The 18,306-nt window shown below is 40.6% G+C and overlaps 2 protein-coding genes and 1 non-coding gene across 3 annotated transcripts; 1 reads left to right on the top strand and 2 right to left on the bottom strand.

Moving 5' to 3' along the window:
- Nucleotides 1–163: 163 nt before the first annotated feature.
- On the bottom strand, nt 164–10,235 carry LOC115733898. The gene is given in 15 exon segments (XM_048273526.1): nt 164–692; nt 857–1,004; nt 1,113–1,158; nt 1,161–1,349; nt 1,442–1,652; nt 1,737–1,951; nt 2,036–2,137; nt 2,214–3,556; nt 6,941–7,248; nt 7,433–7,580; nt 7,702–7,939; nt 8,041–8,251; nt 8,330–8,544; nt 8,628–8,720; nt 8,804–10,235. Coding segments are annotated over 15 exon segments (5,103 nt in total). The 5' UTR covers nt 10,131–10,235; the 3' UTR covers nt 164–383.
- A 191-nt stretch (nt 10,236–10,426) lies between these two features.
- Nucleotides 10,427–10,508, top strand: TRNAS-AGA. The gene has a single exon. It is a non-coding gene; the product is annotated as a tRNA-Ser (tRNA).
- Nucleotides 10,509–11,961: 1,453 nt separating this feature from the next.
- Nucleotides 11,962–18,165, bottom strand: LOC115754780 (tRNA (guanine(37)-N1)-methyltransferase 1). Its single transcript, XM_030693943.2, has 10 exons — nt 17,178–18,165; nt 16,975–17,070; nt 16,614–16,733; nt 16,363–16,529; nt 15,973–16,043; nt 14,502–14,644; nt 13,726–13,837; nt 13,512–13,624; nt 13,008–13,365; nt 11,962–12,103 (listed from the first exon to the last, which is right to left on the bottom strand). Exons 1-9 carry the CDS (start codon nt 18,051–18,053, stop codon nt 13,213–13,215), a joined length of 1,851 nt encoding a protein of 616 aa, XP_030549803.2. The 5' UTR covers nt 18,054–18,165; the 3' UTR covers nt 11,962–12,103; nt 13,008–13,212.
- Nucleotides 18,166–18,306: the final 141 nt, after the last annotated feature.

Raw genomic sequence — 18,306 nt, 5'->3', positions numbered from 1 at the left:
GAGAGAGAGAGAGAGAGAGAGAATGAGCACATAACAAGGCCCTTTGAGCAGTTGTGAAGAATAACAACTTAGCTCTCCGTTGCGACATTACAACAACACAGAGAGGCTAAATGGCTAAGAATTGAGATTCGAAGAACACAAAAAATCTTGAAAGTGCCACATGACAATAGAAAGCTCCAGCTCTATTATTTTAATAACGATCATAATCAACCGTAACTTAACTGAGCTCGTATTGAACTTCCTGTTTCTTGATGAAGACAAATTCCACCATAATTCAATTATACAATAAAGCTCAAATCATTTTTCTTTTGCACTTACAAATCACAAACGTAGCCCTTAGGCGTAGAATCACATGAAACAAGATGAATCTCATGTCTGAAAAGCTATCGAGCTTCCATTAAAGAGACCGTAACATCATTTACTGAATTGAGATCAGGTCTGTGAAGAGGAGGTTCTGGGATTTTCTTTGTCCTTATATATGAGAAAGCTGGCTGCTTTGGAGAAGGTAGAATCAAAAGCTCATTCGTGAGCATCGTCAATACTTCTGACATAGTAGGCCTATCGGCTGCAATCTCTTGAACACACAGAAGAGCCACATTAATATGTCTCATAAGCATAGTATCCGATTCGTGGTGGTCTAACACTGAATCCACCAAGCAAAGAGCTCTGTCTTCTTGCCACAGTTGCCAAGCCTGAAAAGCAAGAGAAGGGAATGTGTTAATATCTGTCAAGACAATGCTTAGTAAGAGTGCCTGAAAGGCACCTTATTCGACTTGAATAGACAAACTAGAGGAGTGAAAAAGGATAAAGCGCAAAGCGGCTTCTTTTCTTATTATACCAGGACAAAGCTACTTACATATCCAAGAAGATTCATCGAATCAGTCTGATAAAAGCCAGTATTCTTTTTACCGCTAATTATCTCCAGAAGCAGCACTCCAAAGCTAAACACATCCGACTTTATGGAGACGACTCCATCCAAGGCATATTCCGGAGACATATAGCCACTACATATCAATCAATGGGGTCAGGTTCTTTAATTGCCACAAGAGACACTATGAAGCACCCCAAAGCATCTTTCTTTGCAGAACATGTTAGGTAAATATTGCACTTACTATGTTCCCACAATTCGATTTGTGTTTGCCACGGATTCATTTCCCCAAACATCTTTGCTAAGCCGAAATCAGATATCTTGGGGTTCATATCACTATCCAACAGAATGTTGCTAGCCTTGAGGTCTCTGTGGATAATGCGCAATCTTGAGTGTTCATGAAGATAAATAAGCCCTTGAGCAATTCCTTCAACAATGTGTGCACGCGTTTCCCAATTTAGGAGATGTCCTTTTGTTTGATCTGTTCAAATTTGATATCAATAAGACATAATTTCAACATAAAAGTTAAATTGAGTCATGACGCAAATTCCTGACGGAAGCAAAACAGCCTACCGAAGAGGAAGGAATCTAAGCTTTTGTTGGGAAGATATTCGTAGATTAGAATCTTTTCATCTCGCTCTAAGCAGCAGCCCAGGAGTCTAACAAGGTTCTTGTGTTGTAGCTTGGCTATAAGCATTGTTTCATTTCTCAACTCTAAAATCCCTTGAGCAGACTTCTTGGAGAGCCTCTTCACTGCTACATGTTTGCCGTTCAGTAATTTACCCTGGAGAGGATTCACTTGCATAACCTTTAGTAATGCGAACTTGCCATTTCGAAATGGAATTTGCAAGAGGATAAAAGTTGCTACCTTGTAAACTGGTCCAAAACCTCCTTCTCCTAGCTTGTTCGAATTCGAGAAGTTTTCTGTCGCAGCAGTCACACTTGAAAAGCTAAACAAAGGCAATGAAGCATCCTTCATATGCTTTTCATTTCCAATTCCTTCTTGAGAAATTTCATCCGCACTAGCAGCAATACTCATGTCCACATCGAACAGTAAAATGTCCCAAGTCGGTCCCATTTTACCTGTTCATCAAAGCCACATAATGCTTTTTATACGTTGAGAGGCCACAACACGACAAAAAGGGAAAAAAGGATCAGAGGACTTGCCCTTCTGTTTCTTTTTCCAACGGCAACAGATGTAGGTGCTTAGGACTAGGGCAACAAGAGGAACAACAGAAGCTAGGGCTATCTTTAGTGTTTTGTTAATCCCTGAAAACTTGCATTCGAAGGAAGTAGTAAGTCTTCTGCAGAAAACTAACATACAGGATTAGAATAATGCTTCTACCTTGGGAGTTTTGGAGCTCATAAGCAGAAAGTTTGACGTTTATTGTTTTACTGGTAGGATCATCTTCAGAGAGCTGCTTTAGATTTAAGAGGTCTCCGTGCCACAGCAAACACCTGCCACTGCCACTGCCACTATAAGCATATGCAGTGCAAGAACAATCACCTGAGCAGGCTGATTTACATGCTTCAGTGGATATTCCGTCCAAGGTATTGTAATAGAGCGGAAATGTCACATGGTCCATCTTGAGGAACCCGTCCTTATCACCATTTCCATATCCCATTTCTTCACACTGCAATGGTATTCTCCTCGCACAACCTGCAGATGTATCATGCTCTTGCCACTTCTCCGCATCTGAGGGCCTAAATCCATCCAAGCAGTCACAAGGAGGACTTGTTCTGTTGTTGCATTTGCTGAATGAACCACAGAACTTGAAGACATCACATTCGTCCCATGGTTGACTCCAAAACAGATTCCATGCCTTTGCAGCCTCTAGCCAGGTCATTTGTCCAATCTGTCCAGACAGTTCCATAACTAATCTTGTGCTTATATTAGCAAACGAACCATAAAGCGAATATGTGAAATAACTCTCATCTGGATTGCTAATGAGGCTGAAATTGAATATGTAGTTTAATCTCATCTCAGGAACAAGAGAGAATTTTAGTGAATCTCTATCCCAAGACCCACTAGTCCAATATTTCTCGCTACCTTTCAGGATAACAAATTCATCCTGGGTTTCGGAATCCATCCTCAGGGAGAAATCCCCAGGGCTAGGGTCCAGGGCGTTCTTCCACGAAGTCAGCGCCCATACCTTTCCAGTCTTCCTGCTGTATCCAAGCTTCATTCCAGGCAGAAAAGTATCCGAAGGATCATCGAAACTCTGCCACAGAATCGTTTCCGAGCTCTCCTCCCTCAATACAAGATTCCCCGAATCCAACAGCGTGGCGCTAGCGTTGCCACTGACGGAATTATCGCTCAACTTGTAGGTTATTCTGCCATCCAGGATCACAAGATTGGCTCCGTCTACGGCGAGAGCAGGAGACGAGGTGGTCAGAGGCAGATCTCTGTTACCCACCCAGACAGTGGTTCTTACCTCAATCTTCTTGTACCATATTGCGAGGTATGTATAAGAATTCCCTGGGGAAAAGAAACCCAACTCAAATACCCCACCAGAAGATACGAGAGTGTCTGAGCTCGGGAGGCTCTGTCCCGTTGAAATTGTGCTCCTTGCAGCAGCAAGAACAGCAGAGAATCGAATGCAATGGCACGAGAACATCAACAACAAGGACACAAGGGTCAGTTTCATGGTCCACAAATTCATGTTGCATGGTGAATCCATTGAACTGCATGCAGTTCAGGCTGATAATGGTTGGGGGATTGCCAAAGAAACAAAGATAACTTCCTCTTCTACGGACAACTTCATGGAAAGTGATGACTGAGGGACTTGCAAATCCAAGTATTGGCACCCTATGACTTTTCTCCTGGTCCTACGAATACTATTCAGCGAGAGACGTCCAAAGACTTCCAAGTCCCAAGTTTCGGCACCCGATGACTTTTCTTCAGCACGACACGGTTTACTTCTTACGAATATCATTTTAGGCTCCATTTATTTTACAAAAAATAATTGATCTAAAAATATTTCATTGCAGCCATAATTTATCTCAAGAAAATTTCAAAAAAAGGCCCTAAATGCTATTATTTTCTCAAATAAAGGACTGAAGTGGTAAGGGCCTAAAGTACCATCATTATCTCAAAGAAGAGCCTGAAGTGCACATTGTTTCAAATAAGAGCCTAAAGTGACTATATTAGCCTTAAAAAATGGCCTAAGTTACTCTAGATAGGGGAATTTTAGTATTTTACCATTTTATTTTATTTTTCCCATTTTCTGCTTTTAAGATATTTTGGAAAAAGAACAAAAACGGAAGGAAAAAAAAAAAAGAATACAAGCGGGGGGGAGTGACCTCCCACCTGTGGTAGCCACCCACGGCTGGTGGGGTGGCAGTTGTGGCCGTTGCGGTCATCAGTGCCTCGGTGAGGTCCGGCGACCGGTAGGAGAGGGCCCGCTAGCTCTTGCTGGAGCTAGGAGAGGGCCGCAACTCCCTCCCGGATCCGGGCGAGGGTCGCCGGCCCTCGCCCGTGTCCGGCCAAGGTCCTCCTACCTTTGTTCTTTTTTTTTTTATTTTAACTTTCTGTTTTTTTAAATTTAATTTAACAAAAAATTATATTAAATTTATATTTTTACAAAAATGCTTTTAATAGGCTGGAAAATTTGGCTGGCCAACCGGATGGCAAAGTTAAGCCCTTATTTGAAATAGTCATAGCCACTTCAGGCCTTTTTTGAGACAATAATGATATTTCGTGCTCTTATTTGAAACAAAATCCACTTCATGCTCTTATTTGAGAAAATGAGAGCACTTGAAGCCCTTTTTTAGTATTTTCTCATTTATCTCTAAACATTTTCGTGGATGAAATTCTAAAAGCCATACAAGTGATTCTTTCAAGAAAAATATATTCGATGACATTTATTTTCGCGAAACAAATGCGCCTTTAGTAGCCTTCGTCAATATTCTTATTTGGATGCCGAATCTCAAACCGAACCCAGTTGACACCTTGGAGTTCATATTCATTGAGGAGGAGGTCTATTTCAGCTATGATCTTACGGATAGCTCGGCCGACGCAATGATGGTTTTGAACTAGGATGGCGTCCTCCAACGTTCGCGTGGATCGACCGCACTCAAGGGTGGAACCTGTATTTGACGGCTCAGATGGATAATTTTGATAGGCTTTCAGTGTGAGGTGCCTATGGAAGTTGCAACCAACAGCCTGTGGATGCTTGAATGGGCAAATGTCGGACTGGTCGGAAGGGTGCGTGAGGAAGATGTCACTGGATTGCCGGCAAGGAGAAGGTTTTTTTTTTTCTAAAATACTCTGGCCTGAAACTGCCAGACACACAGCATTCATGATATAACAAGGTGATGAATCTCGAAGAGAGCGAGAAGGTCTGCTCGAAAAACTGCTCTTAGCACTGCGTATTCGAATATGAATAGTGGTGGAGGTGGCGCTGGATGCATACTTTGGTTCGGTGACCTGATAGATATCAGAGATTATGCTGACGATGGGCAAGATATTTAGCTGCCTCTGAATTATGTAAAGATTCGATTATCATACTAGATCACTCGAGCCTTTTGTGCTTATGACATCCTTTATAAATGCATGTATTATTAACACTGTAGATCATTTAGCTGTTCTGAGTATGATGTCTGATGCTGATTGATCTGGACTTATTGTCACTATGCCATGGCAAATAGAAACTCAAAAGGGAGAAGACGAGTTCAGATCATAGTTATCCCGGTATAATGTTCAGGATTACTTCTCATCGGCCCATGCCTGATCTTGAATATCTTAAAGAAAAGGAGGAAGAAGAGGTAAAGCAGAGAAGGTAAGCATTTTTTAAAATTCCAGTCAGTTGTTGGTTCCTCTGAATGTGTTTTGAATGATTTTCACTTTGACTGTCGCCATATGAGCCCCATTTGGAACCAAATATACGGAATTAGTTTTCTTCTGCAGTAGTATGAGAGTATCTCTGCACTATCTGCACGGATAAACAGACTGTTTATACATTCAAATTTAGAAAAACAGATGTAGCCTGCGATTATTTGTTTTGTTTTTCCCCCCACCAGGCATGGAGACTGTCCAAGGAGATGAAATATTGTGAAAGTGATTGGTCCATCAATTGCAGACTCGTGCAAGAAATCCGAAGTGCTAAGATCAATCCATGTGGCTCTATCATGTGTGCAACAAAGTCCCGACGGCAGGCCTAATATGTCAAAAGTAGTTCTGCTGTTGAGTAGCGACATAGCATTGCCTCCACCTAAAGAGCCCAGCTTCTTCAATGAAAGAGATCTGTCTGATATGGAATACTCATCAAACAAGTAGGACCTTTCTTCAAACAATACAATGACAGTTACTTTAATAGAGGCCAGGTAAAATTCAAAGGCTCCATGCACCAAAATGCTTTGTTGTTTTGATCACAATTAAATAGTTGACATTCACAGATTGGAAGAGATTTATTGGTAGTTCCAATGTAAATAAGCATTTCATTAGAGAGAGAACAAGCACATAACAAGGCCCTTTTATCTGTTGTAATCCTTATGTTTCCCCTATTCCAAAGGAACGGGAAATAGTGTTCCTGCACTATAAGTTGGTACTGTCTATCAAGGCTGACTAATTGAAGGTTCTTGCAAGTTGTGGCATCTCAAGTCATAAGCCTATATATGTGAGTTTAGATCTTTGCTGGCAATGCTACTGAGCTCTCCGTTGCAACATTACTGTTGAAGTTATTATCCCACATTGCTTGACAATGGGTCCTATATGCTATATATATTCATGTAGTCTCCCTTCACCTATCGATTTAAGCTTTTGGGTTGGACTTTCTAACATGGTATCAGAGCCAGTGTTATCCCTTTTGCAATTGTACGTCCAGCTCGCTCACGACGGCACATAGGAGGCTAAATGGCCAAAAAATTTGAGACTCCAGAACACAGAGAAAGCTCCAGCTCTATTACTTTTATGGTGATCACAATCAACCGTAATTTAATTGAACTTCCCGTTTCTTGATAAATCAGTTATGCAATAAAGCTCAAATCTTTTTGCTTTTGCACATACAAATCTCAAGTGTAGCCCTTAGCATAGAATCACACGAAACAAGATGAATGTCGTGTCTGAAAAGCTATCGAGCTTCCATTAGAGAGACCGTAACATCATTTACTGAATCCAGATCAGGTCTGTAAAGAGGAGGTTCTGGGATATTCTGAGTCCTTATATATGAGAAAGCTGGCTGCTTTGGAGAAGGTAGAATCAAAAGCTCATTCGTGAGCATCGTCAATACTTCTGACATAGTTGGCCTATCAGCTGCAATCTCTTGAACACACAGAAGAGCCACATTAATATGTCTCATAAGCATAGTATCTGATTCATGGTGGTCTAACACCGAATCCACCAAGCAGAGAGTTCTGTCTTCTTGCCACAGCTGCCAAGCCTGAAAAGCAAGAGATGGGGATGTGTTAATGTTGTCAAGAAAATGCTTAGCGAGAGCTGCTTTCTGATGAAACACAAGAGGCACCTGACCCAATTGAATAGCCAAACTAGAGAAGCGAATGCATATAAAGAGTAGAAGTACAAAGCTGGTTCTTTTCTTTTACTATGAGCACAAAGCTTCTTACATATCCAAGAAGATTCATCGAATCGGTCTGATAAAAGCCAGTATTCTTTTTGCCGCTTATTATCTCCAGAAGCAGCACTCCAAAGCTGAACACATCCGACTTTGTGGAGACGACTCCCTCCAAGGCATACTCCGGAGACATATAGCCACTAGATATCAATCAATGGGGTCAGGTTCTCTAATTACCACAAGAGCATCTTTCTTTGCAGAACACGCATAGTCAGTACAAGGTCTGATAAAAATGCTTTGGTAGGTAAATATTGCACTTACTATGTTCCCACAATTCGATTTGTGTTTGCCACAGATTCATTTCCCCCGAACATCTTTGCTAGGCCAAAATCAGATATCTTGGGGTTCATATCACTATCCAACAGAATATTGCTAGCCTTGAGGTCTCTGTGGACAATGCGCAATCTGGAGTGCTCATGAAGATAAATAAGCCCTTGAGCGATTCCTTCAACAATGTGTGCACGCACTTCCCAATTTAGGAGATGTCCTTTTGTTTGATCTGTTCAAATTTGATATTACCAAGAAATAATTTCAAGTGAATCAATATAAAAGTTGCATTGAGTCATGATGCAAATTCCTGACGGGAGCAAAACAGCGTACCGAAGAGGAAGGAATCTAAGCTTTTGTTGGGCATATATTCGTAGATTAGAATCTTTTCATCTCGCTCTAAGCAGCAGCCCAGGAGTCTAACAAGGTTCTTGTGTTGTAGCTTGGCTATAAGCATTGTTTCGTTTTTCAACTCTAACATCCCTTGGGCAGACTTCTTGGAGAGCCTCTTCACTGCTACATGTTTGCCGTTCAGTAATTTACCCTGGACAATTGCACAGCCTTTAGTAATGCGAACTTGCCATTTCCGAAATGGAATTCGCAAGACGGTTAAAGTTGCTACCTTGTAAACTGGTCCAAAACCTCCTTCTCCTAGCTTGTTCGAATTTGAGAAGTTTTCTGTCGCAGCAGTTACACTCAAAAAGCTAAACAAAGGCAACCAAACATCCTTCTTATGATTTTCATTTCCAATTCCCTTTCGAGAAGTTTCACCCGCACTAGCAGCAATGCTCATCTCTACATCAAACAGTAAAATGTCCTGAGTCGGTCCCATTTTACCTGTTCACCAAAGCCACATAATGCTTTTGATACCTTGAGAGACCTCAAAACAATAAAAAGGGAAAAAGGATCAGGGGACTTGCCCTTCTGTTTCATTTTCCATCGGCAACAGATGTAGGTGGTTAGGGCGAGAGCAGTGAGAGGAACTACAGAAGCCAGGGTTACCTTTAGCGTCCCTGAAAACAAGCATTTGAAGAAAATAAAGTCTTCTGCAGAAAAGTAACATCATATATCAATAGGATTAGAATAATGCTTCTACCTGGGGTGGAGCTTTGGCGCGTCTTGTTTTGGAGCTCGTAAGCGGCAACTTTGATGTATACTGTTTCACTTCTGAAATCACCGTCATAGACCTGCTTCAGATTTAAGAGGTCTCCGTGCCACAGTAAACACCTGCCACTGCCACCGGCAATATAAGCATATGCAGTGCAAGAACAATCACCTGAGCAGGCCAATATACATGCTTCATTGGATATTTTTTCCAAGGTTTTGTAATTCAGCGGAAATGTCACATGGTCCATCTTGAGGAAAACGTCCTTATCACCATTCCCATATCCCATTTGCTCACACTGCAGCGGTATTCTCCTCACGCACCCTGCAGATGTATCATACTGTGGCCACTTGTCCGGATCGGAGGGCCTAAACCCAACCAAGCATTCGCAAGAATCATCAGTACTTTCACTGCATCTGCTGAACGATCCACAGAACTTGAAGACATCACATCCGTCCCGTGGTTGACTCCAAAACAGATTCCATGCCTTTGAAGACTCCAGCCAGGTCATTTGTTGAATCTGTCCAGACAGTTCCATAACTAATCTTGAGGTTATATCAGCGGACGAACCATAAAGCGAATATGTGAAATAACTCTCATCTGGATTGCTAATGAAGCTGTAATTGAAAATGTAGTTTAATCTCATCTCAGGAACAAGAGAGAATGTTTGGGAATCTCTATCCCAAGGCCCGCTAGTCCAATATTTCTGGCTACCTTTCAGGATAACAAACTCATCTGGGCTTTCGGAATCTATCCTCAGGGAGGAATCCCCAGGGCTGGGGTCCGTGGCGTTCTTCCACGAAGTCAGCGCCCATACCTTTCCAGTCTTTCTGCTGTATCCAAGCTTCATTCCAGGCAGAAAAGTATCCGAAGGCTCATCAAAACTCTGCCACAGGATCGCTTCCGAGCTATCCTCCCTCAATACAAAATTCCCCGAATCCAACAGCGTGGCGCTGGCGTTGCCGCCGACGGAATTATTGCTCAACTTGTAGGTTATTCTGCCATCCAGGATCACAAGATTGGCTCCGTCCACGGCGAGAGCAGGAGAGGAGGTGGTGAGAGGCAGGTCTCTGTTACCCACCCAGACAATGGTCCTTACCTCAATCTTCTTGTACCATATTCCGAGGTATCTGTAAGAAGAATTCCCTGGGGAAACGAAACCCAGCTCGAATATCCCACCAGAAGATACTAGAGTGTCTGAGCTCGTGAGGCTCTGCCCCGTTGAAACTGTGCTCGTGGCAGCAGCAAGAACAACAGAGAATCGAATGCAGCGGCACGAGAACATCCACAAGGACAGGAGGACGAGGATCAGCTTCATAGTCGGGTATTGCCAAAGAAACAAAGAGGGTCTTCTTCTGGCGACAATTCCATGGAAAGTGATGACCGACGGATCCAAACACCTGCAGAGTCCCAAGTCAACAAATGCACACTTTAGAATATTTCTTTACTGAAAAGATCAATGGATTGGATGCGCTCCGCAATCCGACCAACCAATAATATTATTTTAGCCTTTGAGCTAGACGTCGTCCCAAAGACACGGCACTCTAGAAGAAAATCATATGCATACGTGAAATTATATATATATAAATAATTTAGCGGAACCTATTGAACCTTGTGGACGTGCCGGAGTGGTTATCGGGCATGACTAGAAATCATGTGGGCTCTGCCCGCGCAGGTTCGAATCCTGCCGTTCACGGCCATTCTTTCTTTTTTGGTTTTCTTTTACTACTTCAAACCTTACGAAGTAATTATAATTAATGGCTCCACTTTTCACTCTCCTTTTCTAGCATCACATTCTTCGTATTTAATGCTGAACATGATTAAGTTAGTGAATCAAATAAAATGAGGGTAAATTTTTTTTAAATAATGATTTAAAGTGTCATCATTTTTTCAATTAAGGGTCTAAAGTGGAGTTTGTTTCAAAAAATAACTTGAAATGCCTTACTTATTTCAAAGAAAAGCCCGACTAAGGACATTTTCGTCATTTGATTTTTTTTATTTTTATTTATCATTTTTTTTCTTTTCTCTTTCTTTCTTTCCTTTTTTATCTTTCTTTTTTCCCCCTCCTCGCCTACGCGAGGCCAGTGAGGGTCAACTTACATAACAATCCTATACTTTAGCATTCGATGATTTTTTTTTTTAACTTTGATGATTGCCAATCTTGTGCATGTGTGTTTCCAAATCTGAAATTTCGCTTCATGCTCACACTGAACTTCTCAATAGTAGGCCTTAGAGATCAAACGGGGAGGTACGACCAAAACTATGAAGATCCAACCGAGATTCGAAACTACGAATCAAGGAGCAGCGATTTTAGCTCATAGTCCTCGCCTTGCCTAGGCGAGGGTCGAGCAAGGCTAGCGAGGGCGGCCCTTGTCTCGCCTAGCCCCCTCGGCCCTTGTTGGTGACCAGCTATTGCTTGAGATTAGCCACTCGAGAAGGGCAAAAAAAAAAAAAAAGAGGAAAAAGGAAATGAGAAAACAGAAAAGAAAAAAGAAAAATATAATAATAAATAACGAAAATGTCCTTGATTAGGCATTTCTTTGAAACAAATGGAGCATTTTAGACCATTCTTTGAAACAAGGTCTACTATAGATTTTCATTTGAAAAAATGAGGGCACTTCATGCTCTTATTTAGAATTTTTTCATAAAATGATGAGGATTGCCAAACCAATCTCTCGACCACGTCCATATATGCTAGGAGGATCTTGTTACCTCGCAGGACCAAATGTCAACTCTCTCAATCGTAATTCCAATGCAAACCTTCAAAATTTTCGGACACAATCGAGCTTTTTCTAGGATCATCAGTTGAATGGTTCGAAAAGCTTAAATCTGGAGGGGACGCATTAACCATCGAGAGCAATGTGATGCTGGAGAAGGCAGCACACCGCTCAAATGCACGCAGAGTGCACAGCGTCTGATCTGATGCACTGGACCCCTGGATCTTTCCGCACTACATATGGAGGTGAAAAGAGATCAAAGGAGCTTAAGAAATTCAAGCAACTTTATCGGACAAGAAATTTCAACAGCCATGATAACCCATGCCATTTGTAAGGGCGTAGGTAAACATCGAACAAACGCAAAGATTATCCATAAAACAAGACAATTTGCGAGCGATGTCCATCTAAAGCAGTAAGCACCAGCACGTGAAATTCTAAACTTTTAACCTTTTGGGCAACCGATATGCCTCATGCCCGAGAGATCGCTTGGTAAAACCTTTGACAACCCCTTTAAAAAGGAAGTGGAGTGAAGGACAAGTTGCCAAATTCATTGCCAAAGCTATCCAAAAGCAACCTTAAATTTCGTTTGTTTCGCAAAAAATAACTTTTAAAAAATTATTTTCAGGAATTTTCGATGTTTGGTTTGCGGAAACTCAGCTACACAAAGAAAACATTTTCCACCCATGAAAAAAATACCTTTAAAAATGGAGAAAATATTTTCCTCTTTTTGAAAAGATAAAAACATTTTTCCTATCTTTCCTCTCTCCACTCCTCCACATTCATTTTCTTTTAATCATTTTTTTTATTTTTCTTTTCTTTTATTTCTTCTTATTTTCGAGTTTCTTTTACTTTTTTATTTTTTAATTGTTGTTTTTTTCAGTTTTTAATTTTTCTTTTTTTTTCCTTCCTCTGTCAATCGCCGTTCTTGACACCTCCAATGATTGGTCACTAGCGAGGGCGCAAGCTCACCTGTGGCCAACAACCTCTATTTGCTCTTCGCAGGTTTGCTTCACGATCCTTGTTTTGTTCGATTTCACTTCGCTTTGGCGTTCCCCCTTACATTTAGTCAAGGAAGATGTTTAAGGATGGCAACCACACAGCCAAGGACGAATCCGCCCACCGTCACAGTAACAATGAGGCCAGCAAAGCTCGTTTGTCAAAATCTGGCAAGCTCAAGCTCGACGGCCGATGACGAGGCTTGGCGGCTAGTTGCCGTGGCCAATTGCTAGCCGAAGAAGAAAGGAAAAAGACAAAACATAAAATAAAAAAAGGATAAAAGAAAATAATGACAAAAATAAACTTTTAAAAAAATAAATTTAAAAACTATTAAAAGACATGTATGGTAAAATTTGATTTTTCTTACCCCAACGGAAAAATAAAATTTCCACTCCTTTTAAACAAATATCAAAAAATATTATCATTTTCTGAAAAAAAAAAAATTCCAAATGCACAACATTTTTTTTTTAAACAAACGGAACCTTAGTTTACTCGACGTCCTTCCAGATCTTGGCCAGCCAATACACAGAAACCTCGATATAATTTATTCGCACGTCATCCTCGACATAGCTTACCTTCCTTTGGTGTGACTCACAATTCACTGTGCAAGTATGGGTGTGTTATATACATCTTATACTATTCACCCTTGAAAGAAGTGCATGCAGTGAGAACTTTCAGCTTCTCAGTCTAAATTTGATCTTTGAATGCCATTGTTCTCGCAAATGCTACACTCTGAGGAAGAGTAAACGTCGCACACAACATCCATTTACCCGGCGCAACAAGGCGAACCCTACGCATTTCTACTTGAACTGCCACCTCCGATAATGCAATTCTTATCCTCTGCATTCACATTAAAAAACCGAAAAGGAAAAGAATCATTGAACAAGAGAACAAAAGATGGACAAAATAGCAAGCAACAAGTAAAGATGCGTACGCCTTGCCCTTTTGCAAGGCAACCGTAAGAGAGATATCTGAGAGGCACCAACCTCATGGAAGTCGAACTCAGGATCTCGAGCTTTCGAGAATCCATACACATGGATCACAGGTAGGGCGTGCATCATTCCCTTTGGTTTATCTCCATATATTCCCCTAAATGCATCTGTTGGAGATACAAGGAATAATAAAAATTACACTACCAGAAACATGCCTGCATAGTATGGAAACCTTTCCCCATTACTTTAATGACACTAAATCACATACCTAAAAATTCAGCAGCATCATTTGGCAAATTCATAACAACCTGTGTGATGGACAAAGCTTTCTCGCTTGCAAACAAAGACTTGATAAACCTTCTTCCATCCATATTGAAAACCTATAAGGCATCAAAGTCAATGCTGCAAATTCATAATTTTACCTTGAGAAACACATTGGTTAATCTGGCAGTGAACTAAAATGTGCATTCAGCAAGTACCAGTGCGCGCCCAGTTGTGGCTTCTATCAGCGGTGATGATATGAGATGACAATTATGGACACATTCAACACCATTTAATATAACTTTCCTTGTGAATGTTAGCATGATAAACCTATTTATCTATGTGTAATACTGACAATACAAAAGTAAATCATCAATAATACACTAAGGTTTGATAACAAAAACAAGATATGTGAAACCACAGTTAATTATATCATCGAGTACAACATGTACAACAATGCCGACAATTGTTGCAAGATGTCAAAGATCAAGAAAGAAGGATCCTGATGCAATCTGACATCCCTATCCTCGTGCAATCTTAAACCCAAGTTTCTGAGAGAAATCATGTTGATAAGCTAGACATGTCAAGTTATCTGACACCTCTATTTAGACTCACAAAACAAAGTTAGATCTCAAAAGATACCAGGGTAAACTGACAAACAAGATTATTAAAACTGGTTTCCTATCTGAGTTTAGGCCTACAGACTTTTTCTGCTTGAATTTGTTTAGTAAAATCTGTTTTCAGGCTTTTCAACAGCTCTAGTATTTGTCATTGGCTTAATACCTGAATTTTCCTGTCAAGTTTGTTGAGTACAATGTTCCTTTCCAGATATTCAATTGCATCAGGATTCAAGTCATTGGCATAGACTCGTTTGACTATCTTTGCTGCAGAAATGGCTATTGGTCCAACACCACAAAACACATCACCTGGAAAAAAAAAAATCATTAAGCACTTCCACCAAGAATAGGGAGATTATCAGCAGACCTGTAGTCACAAATGTGAAGATCTCCCCAGCAGGGCAACACAGAAAGCAAAATCAAGAAAAGAAATTTTATTTTACTACAGAGTATGAAGGGAAAAGTATACAAAATAAAATGCTCCAGAAATACCACGACAGTTCACAAAACAATACAAAGGACTCACAATTTGGCTTCAATTATTGTCCAATCAAACTATAGTTCAGATGTGAGATACTTCTTTTTCACAAAACAATACAAAGGACTCACACTCTGGCTTCAATTATTGTCCAATCAAACTATAGTCGAGATGTGAGATACTTCTTTAGTTGACAAGGCATGGTAGAACCTAGAAGATGCATTGCCCTAATCCATAGAGAAAGTGCAACCTGCAATCCATTATTGACAAGCAGCTACACTAGTACATTTTCCTTGCTGCAGGCAACTTCCAACCTTCTCAACCAATTATCTACATATAAATGAACTGTTCCTTTTCCCAGGCAAGATTAATTGTGGTGGCTAACAAGCGTCGTGTCTGGATAGACTTATACTTTTTGCTGGATCTAAATCTTGCAGCAGACGCACATTGTTTTTTTAACCCTAAACACCTGAAACTTTCACAATATTTTATTGACACATAGGTTCACATTATTTTTTCGTAATCTTTTGAAATTTCTATTATATTCTAAATTTTGAGGGAAAAAAGTACTTTTAACTTAAAACTTAGTTCTTAAGGAACAAGTCCTAAACATAAGAACATTTCAACATTTATAAATAAAAAAAAAACCTTTTTTTTTTTTTTTTTTTTTTTTTTTTTTTTTTTTTTTTTTTTTTTTTTTTTTTTTTTTTTTTAAAAAAAAAAAAAAAAAAAAAATTTTTTTTTTTTTAACAAAAAAAAACCCCCCAAAATTTTTTTTTTTTTTAAAATTTTTTTAAAGGGGAGACTTAATTCTAAATTTTTTTCTTAACGAACAAGTCCTGAACATTTCAGTCATTTATACGTCAAAAAGTCAGAATCAGACCAGGGACAAAGGAACTCAGCCAGAAAATAAAGAAATGGCAACACATAATTACATCAAGACCCACTTATTACTTATAACTGCTTCAGATTTTCTATTGCATCTTCTTCTATATGAACTTTCACCATTGAAAGTATAAGTGACAACAAAATACGTGAGTTAGTAACCAGATAACACACGCCAAAATCATGATTGCATCTGAACTATCATTACAGTGTAGACTCAAGTGTAACATCACAAATATTGAAAACAGCAAATGCAACTGAAAAAAGAACATACAAACAACATCATTGCGGGTGAAGCCACTCAAAAGTCTCTGCCTTTCAGTCGCTAGCCTCGAATTCCAGTAACTGCATGAGTTAGGAAAAGATAATGTCCCCCCAGTGCCAGAATGAAACTGAAAAATTCTACCTTCCACTCCAGGTATCATTGCCAAATGCAGGAATATTGCTGTTGAACGGAAGCTAGTAGTTTATCTACATTGACTGACATAAAAGTACTGGTCATAGTTGCCGGGACACAAGATGGAGCTTCTCAACAGTTTCATTAACTTTTAATTAGTAAAGGTTATTGAAACCTCACTGAGAAGTAGCTGTTATTGTATTTAGCTAACATTCAACTTCTGAAGCTCAATCTAAACAAACGACTTAGAAGGACTTGAGAACATACACAGTTGCAAGATCAACACTGAATCTCAACCCATTTTCAACAACAGTAGTCACTAGGGAATAGTTTCCAGCCAAAACCTCAAGCTGCATCGTCCTATAATCACTATGAATCATGTCAATCTTATTGACAACTGTTTGAATCTTCGGCTTGTTTTTATCCAAAATTACCTGAAAGAGAACATGATACTGTTATTACATATCCCAAATATTAACCCATAGTAACCTTAATATCCGAGACTGAGCAGGAAACACCTTTGCTATGAGCTTCTTGTATGGTAAATGTTCTTCTCTCAAATTCAAATGTGCAATATGTCCTACAGTTTCAAAAGCTGAAGGAACGATCATCCCCTTAGGTAGCAAGGCCTCCAAAATCTGCTTATATTAACATAGAATGAGAGGAAAACTAATTCGAAGTACGTGTACCATATGTCCTCCATTTTTTAAAAATAATGAGCTACTAGCATGTATTAACCAAATCACTTAAATCAAAATAAAAGCCTATTCTTACACAAAAAAAAAAAAAAGGCATCCAACTGTTGGCTAGGACAAAGAAGTGCTATATAGCCTTACTCCTTGCACAAACAGGAACGTGCAACGGTGTTGGTATAATCACCTCATTCATCGACCAGTAATCATAGAACAAAGTCAGTGTGCATGACACAAGCTCGACTGAGCTGGTGCCATCTCTTTGGCCTTCTTTCAACACGGCCTGGCATAAAAATCCAATGATGTTTTCATTATGAAGGGAGAAATACAATTAAGAAACTAAATAACTTCAACTGACTTCAAGTTTCTTAAGCACCAAAAAGAATCCACCTTGACAGCTTCAGGCAAATCCTCTAAGCATTTTTCGGCATAACTGTCATCCAGAAGCAACAATCTGGTCGAACCCCTCCACCTTCTCCCCTTAAATTCATCCCCTAGCAACCCCCTCAAATCCTCTCCTTCTCTTTCTTCATCCTCAATCACCTCCACCACAGCAAATTTATTCCTCTTAACACCACCTTCTCTGTTCCCATCTCTGTTCTCATCTCTGTTCTCATTAGCCTCCCTTTTCTTCCTCTTCTTCGGCCGTGAAATCTTGGCCAAGTTCCTAAAATTCACGAAACCTTGTGAATTGAACGTCTTCGCAAGCCTCTCCCTGTACAGGACACCACTCAATGGCTCACCATCACCCTCGGCTTTCCCATAAATTCTCCTTCCTAACGTCTCAAAACCCTCTACCTCACCGGATTCCCGGGATCCGTTTCGGCTTCCGATGAGCTCAGCGACATCGTCTTCGACTTCGTCGCCTGGAACCCGGGCAACGTTGCAGACGCGAGGCCAGTTGAGGAGGTGCCCGCGGAGGCGGTTCTCGAGGGCGAAGCAGTCCTTGGACGGCACACGCAGCGCGGAAATTCTGAAAACACGAGCGAAGCTCTCTTCGTCGAGCGAATCTTCGCATGCTTCCTCCTGGTTGAAGTCTCTGAAGGATTGGGAGGGTATGGTGCCTTTTTGGAGAGAAGGTCCGTAGGGGAGAGGTGATCCGGCAGCGTGGAGTTGAGTGATATCTGTGGCGGCGGCGGCGGCGGCGCGTGAGGTGATAGTGAAGAGGATTGAGCTAGGTTTAGAGTGAGGAGCGAGGCGGATTGTGGACGGTAAAATGGGAAAGGATAGGCGGTGATAAGGTTTAAGCAAGAATTTAGCGACCATTGTCGCCGTCGTCGTCGTCGTCGTCGTCGTCGCGTCCGAAGAGTAGACGGGTTTGGAGATGGAGATTTTATTGTAGGCAAACGAACGGCTAGAGTGGGCAAAGCAGAAGACGGAGAAGAAAGTGCTATTGCCAGAGCCTTTGCTGGCGTTGACTATTACCCTGAGTCAACGGGTTAGTTTAGAAAAAGGAAATATGTTGGTGACAGGCGAACATAAAAGAAAAGCGCAAAATAAAAATTAGGAGCTAATTTGT

Source organism: Rhodamnia argentea, chromosome 2 (assembly GCF_020921035.1).
Source record: "Rhodamnia argentea isolate NSW1041297 chromosome 2, ASM2092103v1, whole genome shotgun sequence".
Lineage (NCBI taxonomy): Eukaryota > Viridiplantae > Streptophyta > Magnoliopsida > Myrtales > Myrtaceae > Rhodamnia > Rhodamnia argentea.
Note: the sequence above shows the minus strand (reverse complement) of the source record. Positions and strands in the feature narration are given on the sequence as shown.